Source organism: Conger conger, chromosome 11, assembly GCF_963514075.1.
Source record: "Conger conger chromosome 11, fConCon1.1, whole genome shotgun sequence".
In the NCBI taxonomy this organism is placed as follows: Eukaryota; Metazoa; Chordata; class Actinopteri; order Anguilliformes; family Congridae; genus Conger; species Conger conger.
Genome location: NC_083770.1, coordinates 43,385,120 through 43,401,975, shown reverse-complemented (window position 1 = coordinate 43,401,975; position 16,856 = coordinate 43,385,120). Strand labels below are relative to the sequence as shown.

Sequence of the window (16,856 nt, the reverse complement as noted above, 5' to 3'; positions counted from 1 at the left end):
AACAGGACAGGAGATATAAGCATTCAGGGTTGAAACTATCAGTTGACTGGTATAGTGCCACTATGTGGTCAATCGGTGTAAAATGTGCATCTTCCCCCAAACTGCAAGACTCTTCTGAAATTATGCCACTGTTGCATTATAATAATAATTATGTCATGGCATGGATTTCGACCAGTAGAGTGTTGGGCTTGGAGCACTCTTAACTCCTTAAATGAGTCACAGTACGTAGGGCATGAACTGGTTTTCTTGTTGTTGCTGACTGAAATAATGAAGTTCAATGTGCAGAGATCTCTGTTCATGCTTCTCAGCTGCAACCAGGGAGAAAAGCTGCAGACAAAAGAATACATCTCACTTTTACACTGGTCACTATCGCCCTCTTGTGTCTGCATACTGTATATTCTGAATGCTCTGCCACAAAGACGAAACGGGACTATGGGGAATTAGATGTAATTGTCTAGGAATTGAATTTTAAGGGTAAAGGTGAAGAACTGGCAGAAGAGACTACACTGTGTAAAAAGAGATGGGGAGCTTTACAGTAGCATTTAAGGGCTTCTTTGGATGTTTTGGGATTGCATAATGTCTGGTCTGATCTCATGGAAAATTTAGAAACTTAACTTGGAGATGTATTTAAAAAAACCTTACCTGCACACAAGATTAAGAACACAAGATTACACAGCTTTGTGTTTACCAGATAACATGTTGTTGCTACTGAAACTGAAAGACACATTTTGTTTATATAATGGGGTTTTGCTCTTTCAGGGAATATGAACATTTTTAATTAGATAGTCAAGATGTATTCAGACTAATGCTGACTACTATGATAATGTGTCCATAGCACCCCCTAATGGCAATTGTAGTATCAACCTTTTATTGCTCTCAGATTCTGAGAACTCTGCGGTGAGTGATTGCAGGTTGATTATTCTGATATTGATAAGTCCGATTTGTTCATTGGTAACTTCATTATTTCATTGGTAATTTCCTAACAGTGGTATGAAATTACAGCCAGTTTGAGTGTTCCTACCATAGGTACTAAAGGGAAAAACAGTAAAAACACAAAACTACAAAACTCCACAAAACTATTCATCCACATAATGTCCCTGTGGCATTCCCGAGGAGTGTATTTAATAAATGAGAAATGATAAATCACAAGTAAATAACACTCAAATACTACAGCTACCACGCAAAGGGAAAACACCTGATTAAAAATATATAGCCTTGGTCTCCGCATGGAGTCTTGGCTTTTATTAAATGTATCCATGTTCCCCATGATATTAGTGCATTGTTGAGATAAGATTATAAACATTCTCTTGAGATTTAAGTTTTCTATTCCGAGTGCGATCAGGAAAGTCGTGCCCCTAACAATTAGAACCCTGCAGATGAGATATTTTACAATCATAATGAACCTGCGCGACTCATTAAATTATAAATGAGGGAAGTAATTCTTTGTGACTCCTAAAGTGTGACCGGCTGCCTTGTCAACTGCCCTCACCCTCTCTTTCGCTCTCTGTCTCGCTCAGCGTATGCAGACGTACCCACGCCTGATAATCCACATCCCAGGACAGAGGAGTGGTTTGGTTCACACTCTAATTCCATTTTCCATAATTCCATTTTGGGTGCGCCATTCGTCTTTCGGACCCCCTCGATTTTGCCCCACACATGAAGTCCTCGCACAGCCTCGCGACCCTCAGGATCTCGGAGTGGGAGAAGCAGTACGTCCGCTACGGGGTGAGCTGAGCTGACCGCTGCACCCCGCCACATTTCACAGGCCTTCCCGTTTCATTCTGCAAAGCTGTTGTGTTAACCCTTGTGTAGTCTTAACATTCTGTATACTCCCCTTGTCCTAAGGGTCAAAAATGATCGGCCTTCACTAAACCCCTAAAATAAAGCTGGATTTTAAACCCCAAATCTATTTTGCATGAAGAAACAACCTGTCACTCATCACAAACTTTGTCATCAAATTTCAAGTTGGAAAAAGGGTCATTTTTGACCCTTAAGACAACACAAGGGTTAAATACAATAGGAATTAATTTCACTGCGGGCATAAACAGGGTGATGCTGTATGTTAATTATCTAGTTAATTGTCTAGTATTTGCTGGGTAAATATACAGCTACTTGTGTAAGTATGAGGTAAATATTTTGATTTCAGAGGTAAGTACAATGAAACAAACTTGTGAAGTACTATGAAAATATGTTTTGCAGCCAATTTCATAGTTAATAATAAATAAATTAATAAATTAATTACACATACAGTAAATACCTGGTATTTACCCGGTAAATACTAGGTGATTAATGGGCTGTAAAATAAAGCATTAACTTGTTTAGGTTTCAGTGATGAGAGTAAACGTTCAGAAATTGGGGGAATGTAGAGGTTAATGAATTATATCTATCCAATAGGCCATTAACTCATGGTGCAATATTCAGTCAATATGGTCACAACATGTACCATTAAAACTCACAGTTCGATCTGCCTTAACAATTTCATGATGCCATTGTTTTAGCAACAACAGTTTTTTATTTTTCAAAAGTGGGGTGGAAAAACAAGCGAGGAGGGCCTCACCTTCTCTACATTTTGAGAATCCACAAGCTACACAAATCAGGGCAATGTTGGTGTCCTTTCCATGGTGAGGACCCAGTGAACATATCCATTATAGTTTATAATTCCACAAACTCTGAGAAACATTGATAGAATGCCCATTGTTTTTCTGGGGGGATTATAATTTTCACTGCTGCGTACGTGTACAAAAGTAATGTATACGTTGGAATATTATTACCTACATTTCTTATACACAATCACCGGAACTACGAGGTTCTCTGACCAGTCCCAGTAATGCAGTCACATGCTATAGACAACGCCCCTCTCCATGAGCAATCACAAACAATGTAACTTCTGCTCATTGTACAGCCAGTTAGGATTATGATATTATGGTAGGAGTGATGTCTGAGTAGCATTTTTACAAAATTATGTTTCCAAAGTTGTATTACTTGTTGGGCTTGTGTAAAACAACACAGATTTAATCATAATCAGGCATAATCATTTTCCTTTCATTTTCCGTAAGCACGCTAAGACAGTTACATGCTGGAAAAAACTGTTCTTGAGAAGTTATGCCGAAAAAGGTTGATATTTATTGTACTTTTTTTTCTGGACCTGCTGTTACCAGATAGGAAGAGTAAGAAAAAAGAAGGGTAACATGCAAGGGAGAAGTGAGAACACATTTTTCAGGATAAAAAGTGTTTTACCATTTAGTCTAGAGTATTTTACACCTCATACATGAAGCGTAGTATCATTTTGGTCACATGTGTCCTTTTGGAGTCTCCAAGTATTATTTTTGGAAACCTGCCAAGACATAGCTTAGAAAAGACAATGCAGAATGCTAATTTTGGTGATACTGTCATCAAACTTGAAAGGGATTTGTCCAGCATTTTTGTAGTGATTCCATTGTGTTTCTAGAGTCCACCAGATACAGACCTGAGCATCTGTATTCACTCAAATACAACAACAGAAATTCAGTGAGATACCTCCACTGTGCTTGAGAATATGCTTTGTTTTAGTAATATTTACAGTAATTCCGGCTTTTGGAAAAGCAACTCCCAAAGGTTACCTTCGTCAAGAGATCAGGACTGTGCCTGTACACCTGATCTGAGTCCAGCTTCTGGTCCTGCAGGTATTAAAGACCATGCTGGCTGCGGGGGAGAGAGGAGCACACTGGAATGAAGGTGAGTGCCAGCCATGATAAAGAATCTCAAGGAAACCAGATGAAAACAGTGCACTCCCTTTCATGCCTTTCCTTTTTCTACACTGTGACTGCCAGACACAGACACACACACACACACACATTCTCTCTCTGTCTCTTCCTGTTTAGAATAGTAAATGCCACCTGGTATTTCATGTGGGGACTTAAGGTCTGGTTGTTTTGAAGGTTCTTTGGAGTTGGAATGTCTGAATGTGACAGATACACATGAAAGTCTTTGTGCTTTCAGGGCATTCTGATGTTTCAATCAGAAGCTGCGACTTCATTTCTATGAAATGGAGAACAGGGACGCTAAACACCGCGGTCACATTCAGGGTGCAGTGGTGATACCAGAACACTGAAAACGTACTGTGTGTAGGCCTGTGAGACCTCCACTGCTCTGCGCAGTTTTCTGGGTGAAGCGGGGTGTCGTGACCCCCTGGGGGAAGGACACAGAGGGGGAAGGGCATGGTGAAGGTGCGGCCATCCAAACAGCCTGCGATACACTCTATTAGTCCTTTTGTAACACAACACTGCAGCTGCTGATATGAAATATTATCTGCCCGGGACGGCGAGTCTGGTTTAAGTAAAGGCAGAACAGGGGAGATGAATAATTGAATACACGGCGGGTTGAAAGAAGTTTGTTTAGCGAGAGGAGGTGACGTATGCTGGGACACTGCCCCGAAACACAAAAACAAACCCCCATCTGCTTATCCTCACAAATCATTACCACATTAATTATTCAGGCATTTGTTTGGGAGTCCAAACTTTCCTGCGAATTATAAATGCTACACGGGATGACCTCTAGCCACAGGCCATGATGCAGCATGAATGAAATTAGAGCATCCTTTATTGTAAATATCATAAGCATAAGCCTCTCCATTGACCTTGAATCGTTTAAGGCAAAGATTCTCATTTAGCCATAGTTTAAGATGGGAGTCGTATTTGAATAAGATTCAGGTCCTGGATGGCCAAGATATCGGGTTTATGGTTTTCAGTGTGTCTCAGACCCAGTGATTCATATACGTCCTTGATTGTCAAAATAATCCATAAACCTTTTTCTTAAGACCTTAATTGGATGATGATTGAAATGAAACCTGCAGATACTACGGTTAAATAAAAACAAGGCAAAGGTGGAGCTAAAGATAACTGTGGTGAAAAGGTGAATCTTGAGATGGGGTTTAAAAATGCCAACAGTCTCTGCTTCTGTCATGTACACTGGGAGGGCGTTCCACAGGGTGGGAGCAGCCCCAATGAAAGCTCTGTTTCTGTATTTGAGTCGGGTCTTTGGGGCGGACAGTAGAGTGCCAGTTTATGAGGAGCAACAGCGGGAGTGTAGAAAGTTAGCAGGTGAGTGAGGTAGGGAGGGGACAGGTCGTGTAGAGCTTTATATATTTGCAACAGAATTCTGATGTTTATTCGTACCTTGATTGGGAGCCAGTGTAGGGTTTTTAAAGTGGGTGTGATGTGATTCTAGGATCTAGTGTGGGTTACCAGTCTGGCAGCAGAGTTTTGGACATGTTGGAGATAGGTCAGTAGGGTGTTTGGGAGGCCATAGAGCAATTAATTAACGAAGGTCATTAGTAACAAATGCATGAATGAGGCATTCAGCAGTGGAGGTGGATAGTGAGGGACTAGGCATGCAATATATCTGAGGTGAAGAAATCATGTTTTGACCATATTATCACCATGAGGTTGAAAAGACAGCAGGGGATCGAGTATGATACTTAAATTACGAACCAATCATTTGAGGCTTGAAGAGTAAAACCGTCAATATTTATTGTGAAGTGATTGAGTTTAGTTTAATTTGGAGGTCAACCAATGCTTTAAATCACGGAGGCAACTGGATAGTGATGAGGGAGGGAGACTGGAAGGAGAAGTGATGACATGAATATGTGTGTCATCTGCAAAACAGTGGAAACCAAGACCATACCTTCGAATGATCTCACCAAGTGGAAGCATATAGATGAGGAAGAGCAGTGGTCCTAGTACAGAGCCCTGGGGCACACCCTGGGTGACAGGAGCCAGGAACGTTTGAAGGCAGCAAGTTTAAGAAATGTATATCTATTCATCAAGAAAAACTTGAGCAGACAGTCCAGGCCAGTGCCAGAGATGAAGATTGAGTGCTTCATATCATCCAGCAATAAAGAGTTATTAAAACGCAAACGCAGCACTAAGATCTGGCAGAACTAATATGCCGTCAGCACCACTGTCAGTGTCACTTATTACCTACTCATGAACACCCCTGGCTCGTATCAACTATTTTGCTGCACATGAGACATTTTATTTCATTTGGTACTTACTCTTTCCTAACTGAAGCAGAATAAGATATATCGGGAATATAGAGGGAGTATAGAAACTTGTCTTTTTTTGCTGTAAATGGCTTTGGAAAAAAGCGTCAGCTAAATATCAAATTATTATTATGATTATTATTATTATTATTATTAGTATTATTATTAGTATTATAATAAGAATACAGAATACACCAACTACAGGTGCTGGGCCCCATGGCTAGTCAGATACACATAAATTAGCTTATTTGTTATTTATTTTATCCAATGCGACTTGATTACACTAAGCCCACACAAAGCCCTGTTTAATTGTTCAAGGGTCCAACAGCTGTGCAGATCTAATCGTGACTACACCATGGATTGAACCACTGATCTTCAAAGTTCCAGTCTTGCACCTTTGCCACTAGGCTACAGGCTACCCCCACTCAAACCTCGCCCTCTTGCCCACAGATGTGGAGGCCTCTCACAGGCATTGTCAGGCTGCACAGGATGGTTTCTTCCAGGCCTGTGATAGAGAGCTGGTTAAAGTCAACCTCTTCTACTCAGGTATGTGAAAAGAGTGAAAAAGCAAAAAAGTTAGCAGCAGTGCTTGAAGTGGGCCTGAATGGACCTGTATGCTGAACATGTATGCTGTGGTGTTTGTGTAGTGGGCTCTTCTTCTGCGGTGTTTGTGTTGTGATCTCTTCCTCATCTGCGGTGTTTGTGTAGTGAGCTCTTCTTCTGTGGTGTTTGTGTAGTAAAATGGAAGAATGGTAAATGGCAGGCATTTATATAGCGCCTTCTTCCAAAGCGCGGTACAATTGATGCTTCTCCATTCACCCATTCATACACACACTCGCGCACACACCAACAGCGATTGGCTGCCATGCAAGGCCCCGACCAGCTCGTCAGGAGCATTAGGGGGTTAGGTGTCTTGCTCAGGGACACTTCGACACAGCCCGGGCGGGGGATCGAACTGGCAACCCTCCGACTGCCAGACGACTGCTCTTACTGCCTGAGCCATGTAGTGATCTCTTCTTCTGCAGTGCTTGTGTTGTGATCTCTTCTTCTGTGGCGTGTGTGTGTAGTGAACTCTTCTTCTGCGGTGTTTGTGTTGTGATCTGTTCTCCCTTCCGTGGTGTCTGTTCCACAGAGAAACTGACGGAGGCTCACAGGTGGCTGTGCTCGGTGAGGGACATGGTGCAGGCGGGGACGGAGAGCCGGGGAGGAGGGGCGGGGTGCAGCTCGCTGTGGACTGCAGGGGGGCTGCTGCATGCCTACAGACAGACCAGGAGACGGCAGGCCGAGAGAGAACTCAGGCAGGCCATTAGAGACGTGCACCTCAGTCTGGTTCTGCTGCAGAACTACAGGGTGAGTAGAGCTTATTTTAAACCAAACCCATCTTCTTCCTTTTTTTAAAATCTAGTTTATCTTGTGTATCTTTTCTAACTAACAGTGACATTGCATGTATTCAGAGGCAATTCTAGAGGCTGAGGAGATGTAGGCCCCCACAGGCTTCTCAAAAATGTACAGACATTGCAGCAGATTTTAGAGAGACAGCCCTCCGAGGGCCCCCCAGTGCTCATGTTCAAAATATTTGCCTCTAGATATATTGCCAATACATTGGAATATATTAATAAAGTTTTGCCACTAAAGCAGAACTGAACTGTATGGGGATGTGAGAGAGTAATTTCATCACCTGTGTGTTGTGTTAGTCCCTTGTGTGACCTCCAAGTCTGAAGCGAAATCTGTCTGCTGTGTCTCCTGACTGCATCAGGAGCTGAACTATGCAGTTTTCTGTAAGATTATGAAGAAACATGATGCCAGCTTCACTTCCACTCGGGGTTTGAAATGGAGGAACGAGAAGCTGGATGTCTCTCCTCTCCACAGTGACATCAAACCCAACCAGCTGATCTCTGAGCTGGAGGTCTGGGCATGTAACACACACAAGCGCGCACATATGCTTGCATACACACATGTCCACAGACAGTCTCTTTCTTTCTCTCTCTCTCTCTCTTTCTCTCTCTCTCTGTCACACACACAGATATACACAGTCATATACAGGGGTGTCTATACATATTTGGGCAGTGACACAATTTGTGTCGTTTTCATTCATGCAGGACATTTGCATTTGAAATAACACAATGAAAATGAGGTTAAAGTACAGTTTCATGCATCCTTTTCAATCTTTTAGGACACAAGGACAGGAATTGAGGAATTCTGTATTAGGCAAATAGAACATCCTTGCACTTTGCAGTGACATCACCGGATGTATTTGCCCTGAGAAGTTTTGCTCCATATTTAGGGAACAGCTACACTGACAGAGATTTTAAAAATGCCTACACACATAATTGAAGCATATAATCCAAATAAGCTCAACTGAAAAAAGCGTAACAGTGCTCCTCTAATATGGGGTTTAAAAGTCAGGTCAGTGTCAAGAGTAAGACCTAGATATTTGTACAGATGAGTTTTCTTCATTTTTAAAGTCAGATGATTATGTTTGAGCCAGGAGTGGAGAGTGGTCATGTCACCGTTGAGTTCTGTAGTGATACGTGTTGGGGTCTCATCAGATGTGTATATAACTGTATCATCAGCATAAAGAAGGCAATTTGAGCTTGGACAAGCATCTGGGAAGCGCATTAATATACAAAAGAGAAAGCAAGGGCCCTAATATAGAGCCTTATGGGACTCCAAGAGAGCAGGGGGAGGCGTTTGAGTGAATTGTGGATATTTTTACAGACTGGGATCGATTTTAAGGCATGATGTAATGAAAGTGGAAGCAGCAGATGCTATATTAAAATGTAGCCCTGCTCACTTACAAATTATGGGCAGCATTGTTGCAAGGTGATTGATGCATTCAATAATATAACCCAAAACAACAAAAATTGTGTCACTGTCCAAATACCCATTGACTGCACTGTATATCCCAGTCTTTGGTACGTTCAGCTCTGATATCTCATTGGACAGTCTCTCATGTGCCATCTCACCGGAGGGGACCGAATGGAAGCCATGAAGAGGCTGCAGGTGCCAACTGCTGTGGGGCTGCAGGTGAGCCTTTCCATCTTCTGGAGTTAAAACCAGCCATTACTGGGGTTCCTTCCCTGCAATCTAATGCCTGAGCCAAGCACTTTTTAATTGAATTCAGTCTGAACTGTTATATTAAGCAAATCCTCATGGGCCATGAGACATAGGCTATGTTTATCTCTCTGTAGCCTGTCCCAGGGTGGGCCGCCTTTCGGATGGGGGTGATCTGCGGGCTGGTGTTAGCCCTCCTCTTCCTTATTATTGTCCAAGGTGAGAGCCTTTTCTCACATGCCAACTGGGGGCTTGGGGGCGACATGGCTCAGGCAGTAAGAGCAGTCGTCTGGCAGTCGGAGGGTTGCCGGTTCGATCCCCCGCTGGGCTCTGTCGAAGTGTCCCTGAGCAAGACACCTAATCCCCAAATGCTCCTGACGAGCTGGTCGGGGCCTTGCATGGCAGCCAATCGCCGTCGGTGTGTGAGTGTGTGTATGAATGGGTGAATGGAGAAGCATCAATTGTACAGCGCTTTGGATAAAGGCGCTATATAAATGCCTGCCATTAAATGCCTGCCATTAACATGCCCCTTCTGCTGAATCATTTCACTGGCATGTGCGTTTTCTTTGTGATTCAGCAGAAGAATTCCAGCATGCAAACTTTCAGAATTTTTATAACCTCTCAGTAAATATAGTGCCTGACTGTTGGACACAATTAACAGCCATTACCTAATGGGAGTTCCTCCACACACTTTATGTAGCCTGATATTTCCAGATCATGGACACCAATTTCCAGAAATATTCCTGTTCCAGTTTCACAGGCACCTGAGTGGACAGCCCTGAGGCCCTTTTTACAGCTCTACAAAGGGGGCTTCCTGCTCATCCAGTTCATCTTCCTGCTGGGGGTCAACATGCACATCTGGAAGAAGGCGGGTGTCAACTACGTCCTCATATTTGAGCTGGACCCAAGGGACCATCTCTCAAACCACCATCTTTTTGAGGTCAGTGTGTGAAACAAACATGATCTTCAGTCAAATAATTATTATTCTTGGTGAGGATATTGCATGTGATAGTGAGGTGTTTGGAGGCACCAGTATTTTTGGTTCTAGTTCATGACCGTCTAGTTTTGGATTTTATTCAATATAAATTAGATTTTTTTCCGGAAATTGAAAATGGTGGAAAACCGAATAGGTTGGTATAATAGTTATTTGAAGCAAATGTGTTCATTGAGAGAAGTGGGATCAGTGCATCAAATTTTGTGACTCGAGGACAGATGGGTTTGTGAATGTCAACATTTTGTGATGTGCATTATAGCACCACCAGGAGTTCAATTTGTGCCATAAATATAAGGGATCCAAGAGTCCACCATCCAAACAAGCCAGCCAGGTATGGTGATTCTGGGCCATTCCTGGCCAGATATACCATGTGAGAAAATAGTTACCGCTTGTACTGTTCTTATTTTGTGATGCAGATCGCAGGGTGCTTAGCGCTGTGTTGGGGTGTCAGTTTCCTGGCTTGTCTGCACGCCCCCCTCCTGCCAGTACCTCTGCAGCTCCAGCCCCTGGTATTCTACTCTCTGCCCGTCCTGCTTCTGCTGAACCCCACGCCAACTTTCCACAGCTCCGCCCGCCGCTGGCTCATCACGCTGCTGGTGAGGCCCGCTACAGCCCCTCCCCTTCCACCTCCTCTACCATACACTCATCTTCTACCTCCTCTACCATACACTCATCTTCTACCTCCTCTACCATACACTCCCCTTCCACCTCCTCCACCATACACTCATCTTCTACCTCCTCTACCATATACTCAACTTCCACCTCCTCCACCATACACTCATCTTCCACCTCCTCCACCATACACTCATCTTCCACCTCCTCCACCATACACTCATCTTTCACCTCCTCCACCATACACTCATCTTCTACCTCCTCTACCATACTCATCTTCTACCTCCTCTACCATACACTCATCTTCCACCTCCTCCACCATACACTCATCTTCCACATCCACCACCATACACTCATCTTCCACCTCCTCCACCATACACTCATCTTTCACCTCCTCCACCATACACTCATCTTCTACCTCCTCTACCATACTCATCTTCTACCTCCTCTACCATACACTCATCTTCCACATCCACCACCATACACTCATCTTCCACAGCCCCACCCTCCTTCCATGACCTGCCCTAGCATCACTTTTTTTTCTGAGGACTAAACTTCTGGGTTTTGTACTAGAGCAGAGGGGTATACATGTAGGTGGGCTGTGGCAAAAAAAGTATGACAAAATATATATAACCTTTCAACTGGAGACTGGGTGAAAGTGTACTGCACATGGTGTTCATTTGAGGATTGAGATAAACTGAGAACTGTGAAGTAAAAGCTTAAATATACAGCAATTTACATTTACATTTACATTTTAGTCATTTGGCAGACGCTTTTAATCCAAAGCGACTTACAAGTGCATAGGTTCTACCATAAGTCAGAGCATCACATCCAGAAACTAGCAAAATACACAGGAAATGCAGTTCTAAACATAGTTGTCATCAGAGGTGCATTTTTGTTTTTTTTTTGGGGGGGGTTAGACAAGGATAGGGATATCAGAAAGGAGGGGCAGGGGAAATCAGGAGGGAGGACTAAGGTAGAGTTTGAAAAGGTGGGTTTTGAGTCTGTGTCGAAATAGGGGGAGGGATTCTGCTGCTCTGACAGTGGTAGGCAAGTCATTCCACCGCTGAGGAACCAGAACGGAAAACAGGCGTGAACGTGCAGCTCGACCGCCAGGTGCACGTAGAGAGGGAACCGTAAGGCGACCAGAGCTGGCAGACCGGAGTGGTCTAGCTGGGGAGTAGGGAGTGATCAGGGATTGTATGTAAGGTGGGGCAGTCCCCTTAGCAGCCTGAAATGCCAACACTAGGGCCTTGAAATGGATGCGTGCGGCAATAGGAAGCCAGTGGAGGCCAATGAGAAGCGGGGTGACATGAGCCGACCTGGGCTGACTGGTGATCAGGCGGGCTGCAGCATTCTGGACCAGCTGGAGGGGCTTGATGGCACACGCTGGGAGACCGGCTAGGAGGGAGTTGCAGTAATCCAGGCGGGAAATGACGAGCGCCTGGACTAGGAGCTGGGTGGCTTTCTCAGTCAGGAGATGACGGATACGGCGTATATTATACAGAAAGAACCTGCAGGTTCTGGCAGTGGAGGATACTTGCGGAGCCAGGGTGAGGCAGTTATCAAGAGTCACCCCAAGATTCTTTGCCGTACGGGAGGAGGAAACTACAAAGTCCTCAACAGTCAATGAGAGGTCGATTGACGGAGAGGACTTAGCAGGGATGTAGAGAAGCTCAGTTTTGGCAAGGTTGAGCTTCAGGTGATGGGAAGTCATCCACGCAGAGATATCAGCCAAGCAGGCAGAGATCCGTGTGGTGATTTGGGTGTCAGGGGGGAAGGAAATGAAGAGTTGGGTGTCATCAGCGTAGGAATGATAAGAAAAGCCGTGGGAGGAGATAACAGAACCAAGAGACATGGTGTATAGCGAGAAGAGGAGAGGCCCAAGAACCGAGCCCTGTGGGACTCCAGTTCGTAGGGGTTGAGGGTCGGAGACTGAGCCCCTCCAAGTCACCTGGTAGGAGCGACCAGAGAGGTAGGAGGAAAACCAAGCGAGTGCAGAACCTGTGACACCCATCCCAGACAGCGATGAGAGCAGAATCTCATGGTTGACTGTATCGAAGGCGGCCGACAGGTCGAGGAAGATGAGGACAGAGGAGAGGGATTTTGAAGCAAGCAATGAAGCAATGAAGCAAGTGACCCAGGCAACCCTGAAAATGTCACACACCTTCCCCCTCTCCATCTCCACTTTTCTCTCTGTCTTCCTCTAATTACTGTTCTTCTGTCTGCCCTCTTTATCTCCCCATTAAATGTCTCTCCTTCCCTCTCACCTCCTGGCCCTCCCCTCCCCTCTCTCTCTCACACACCCCAAACAGTGCAGGCTACTCTTCACCCCGTTCCACCCCGTCACATTTGCCGAGTCCTGGTTGGCCGATCAGCTGAACAGCCTGAGTCCACTGCTCCTGGACCTGTGGGGTCTTCTCTACTTCTACACATGTGAAGTGGACTGGGGAGACCCCTCCACCCTCAACTCGCCCCCCATTGGTGAGAAAGACAGGTTCAAAATAATAAGAAGTCTGTGTCATTGGTGAGAAAGACAGGTTACAAATAATAAGAAATCTGTGTCCTAATAGTGCCTTAAACCTCAAAGTAAAGAGGCAAAGCTGCCCTCTAGCAACTTGTAGCCCTTGCTATAAGAGCACACTCACCAAACAACAGCCCAAGGACCCATTTTTCTTTACACTAACGGAAAGGGTGATGCTGATTCTGAAGCATATCCTGATTTGTTCTCTCTGCCCTCACAGGACAGATTGACATGTGTGACTTCGTACCCCTCTCTGTGTCTGTGTGTCTGTGGTCGGTGGTTCAAGGTGCCTGCAGGACAGACTGATGTGTGTGACTTCTTCCCCCCTCTCTGTCCGTGTGCCTGTGGTCAGTGGTTGGTGGTGCTGGGCACCTGCAAATCAGACTGACAAGTGTGACTTCTTCCCCCTCTCTGTCCGTGTGCCTGTGGTCAGTGGTTGGTGGTGCTGGGCACCTGCAAATCAGACTGACATGTGTGACTTCTTGCCCCTCTCTGTCCGTGTGCCTGTGGTCAGTGGTTGGTGGTGCCGGGCACCTGCAAATCAGACTGACATGTGTGACTTCTTGCCCCTCTCTGTCCGTGTGTCTGTGGTTGGTGGTGCAGGGCGCCTGCAGGACAGACTGACGTGCCTGATTCAGTGCCTCCCGCCCTGGCTGCGTTTCACCCAGTGCCTGCGCAAATTCTGGGACAGCGGCAACGCCACCCCACACCTCCTCAACGCCGGAAAATACTCCACTGTCTTCCTCATGGTCGCCTTCGCTGGACTCTACAGTTTGGCCAGAGGTGGAATCCCCCCCCTCCTCCTCCAAGGGGGCTGTGTTTACTGGGGGAGAAATATGGGGCGTGGGCCAGGGCAGGTATTGAGAGAGAAGGGAGGAGTCAGAGGAGGAGAAAAGAGGCTAGATTTAAGGGAAGGGAGTGGGAGTGGGAGTTGGGTGGGTGGGGGCCTTCCCTGCTCTACCACAGGGCTTGCATGTGGGGTAGGACAGGGAAGAGAACTGGGAATGGGGGGTGAAGGCAGTATGAAGGCTATAACCCTCAAAGCGGTATTAAGTCTATAACCCTCAAAGCCTACCCTCGTTGTTTAACGTCTCTGCTCACTCTTCCCACTTGCTTTCTTCACCGCAGAGCGCCCTCACCTGGTGAGTGTGAGGACGTACCTGTACCTGTGGGCGGTTGCCACCTGCCTCAGCGTACTGGTGACCATCACCTGGGACCTGAGGATGGACTGGGGTCTTCTTCAGGGGTACGGCCTGCTGCGAGAAGAGATGGTCTACCGCCGCAGGGTAACCTGTGCCTGCCTGCACCCCCAAACACACACACGTCTGCACCCCAAAACACACACACCTGCACCACCAAACACACACACGTCTGCACCCCAAAACACACACACCTGCACCACCAAACACACACACGTCTGCACTCCAAAACACACACACGTCTGCACCCCAAAACACACACGTCTGCACCCCAAAACACACACACATCTGCACCACCAAACACACACACGTCTGCACCCCAAAACACACACACATCTGCACCCCAAAACACACACACACATCTGCACCACCAAACACACACACACCTGCACCCCAAAACACACACACCTGCACCACCAAACACACACATATCTGCACCCCCAAAACACACACGTCTGCACTACCAAACACACACACGTCTGCACTACCAAACACACACACACACCTGCACCTCCAAACACACACACTTCCGCACCTCCAAACACACACACATCTGCACACCCTAACACACATACTTCCGCACCTCCAAACACATACATGTCTGCACCCTCAAACACACACACGTCTGAACCCCCAAACACATACATGTCTGCACCCCCAAACACACACACATCTGCACCCCCAAACACACACACATCTGCACCCCCAAACACACACTTCTGCACCCCCAAACACACACACATCTGAACCCCCAAACACACACGTCTGCACACCCAAATAGACAGCTGCCTACCACTCCACAATAGAAACTTGGCCTGTTGTGGTACTGAAAGCGTGTCAAACTCCAGTCCTGGAGGGCCACAGTGCCTTCAAGTATTTGTGGTTTCCTTTGAGAACAAGGTGTGTACTCTTTAGCCAATGAATGGCTTAAATTACTTACTCCTGCTGAAGCACACCAAAACCTAGGAGACACTGTGGCCCTAAAGGATTGTAGGTTGAAACCGCTGAGGAACTGTCATGTCAATTTTTACATTTTTTGGGGCATAAGGCCGTTTACTACAGCGCCATGCTCGCAGACGTTATCCTGAGGGTGTCCTGGGCGCTCAACATTGTCCTAGCCCAGATGGGCAACTCAGACTCTGTGGCTACTCTCTCCACCCTGCTGGCCCCTCTGGAGGTCTTCAGGTGAGCGTGATACCTGACCCCGCACACCCACCTACTGTCGAATTGCATAATTTGCTAGGATCCTTCGATTGGTTCCTTTCAGAATCGGTGGTGAAAACGGAAGGTGTAGCTAGAAGAAACTGTCATAACTTTAACTTTCCATGATTTTCCTTTCTTTAACTTTTTTTTCCATGATTAACAAGACGCCTGTTGAGCATTTAAAATAATTCCACACAAAGCTAAAACGTAACATTACCACATTCGATTTACTCAGGGGCGGCATGGATGGTGCAGTGGGTAGCACTGCCGCCTCACAGCAAGGAGGTCCTGGGTTCGAATCCCCGTCGGCCGGGGCCTCTCTGTGCGGAGTTTGCATGTTCTCCCCGTGTCTGCGTGGGTTTCCTCCGGGTACTCCGGTTTCCTCCCACAGTCCAAAGACATGCACGTTAGGCTGATTGGAGAGTCTAAATTGCCCGTAGGTATGAGTGTGTGAGTGAATGGTGTGTGTGCCCTGCGATAGACTGGCGACCTGTCCAGGGTGTATTCCTGCCTTTCGCCCAATGTATGCTGGGATAGGCTCCAGCCCCCCTGCGACCCTGATCAGGATAAGCGGGTTCAGATAATGGATGGATGGATGGATTTACTCAGGCTTAATTTCACCTGTTGTGATGATGCAGGAGATTCATATGGAACATTTTTCGGGTGGAATGCGAGCACCTGAACAACTGCTACCATCTGCGGGTGGTACCAGAACTTCACCTGACCCCGCTGACCCCGAACCACCACTCCCTCCTGGAGAGCATCATGGACCAGGAAGACCTGGCAAAGGATCATGGGAAATGTAGTACGGTGAAGAGGAAGCCTAATTTGACGCTCTGGTGTCCAAGGTGATGCCATGTCGGAAGCATGTATTCTGAGTGTGGTGGCAAGCTAAGAACTTCGTAATTGTCCCAAATTAAACCACATAAAGACTACAGACTAGGGAAACAGACATGCTCTTGTATCACACTTATCACTTAATCATGATTACAGACCCTATAATAGAAAACAGAGCTGTGATTTGGTTTCATTGACTTCGGTACGTACGGTTCTTAATTTGTGGTTGTTTGATTGGCATTTTGTTAATCCTATCAGCCTTCACACAAATGCTGGCCTGATAAGTAGCTATTGGACACTTTGTAAGTCACTAAAATCACTAAGGAGATGGGGTGGGGGGCAGGCAGAGCTCAGCGTTTGGGGAGAAAGCCAAACAAACAAATCTTTGACGGAGTAGACTCAGGTCAGTTAATT

General features: G+C 45.9%; 1 protein-coding gene across 1 annotated transcript; it reads left to right on the top strand.

Annotated features, from left to right (window-relative positions):
- The first annotated feature begins 1,656 nt into the window (after window positions 1–1,656).
- LOC133139972 (solute carrier family 53 member 1-like) lies at window positions 1,657–16,457 on the top strand. Its single transcript, XM_061259463.1, has 15 exons — window positions 1,657–1,725; window positions 3,663–3,714; window positions 5,206–5,259; window positions 6,470–6,565; window positions 7,152–7,369; window positions 7,776–7,925; window positions 8,966–9,046; window positions 9,211–9,292; window positions 9,826–10,013; window positions 10,484–10,663; window positions 12,995–13,163; window positions 13,807–13,986; window positions 14,332–14,489; window positions 15,451–15,587; window positions 16,244–16,457. The coding sequence occupies exons 1-15, from the start codon at window positions 1,657–1,659 to the stop codon at window positions 16,455–16,457; spliced, it is 2,028 nt and encodes a 675-aa protein (XP_061115447.1).
- Window positions 16,458–16,856: the final 399 nt, after the last annotated feature.

What these genes read in the sequence shown, in the direction of transcription:
- LOC133139972 (XM_061259463.1), top strand. Translation starts at nt 1,657, where the DNA reads ATGAAGTCCTCGCACAGCCTCGCGACCCTCAGGATCTCGGAGTGGGAG. An exon ending in GCTGGCTCATCACGCTGCTG is followed by an intron (nt 10,664 to 12,994) that starts GTGAGGCCCGCT and finishes CACCCCAAACAG; the next exon opens with TGCAGGCTACTCTTCACCCC. An exon ending in CCTCAACTCGCCCCCCATTG is followed by an intron (nt 13,164 to 13,806) that starts GTGAGAAAGACA and finishes TTGGTGGTGCAG; the next exon opens with GGCGCCTGCAGGACAGACTG.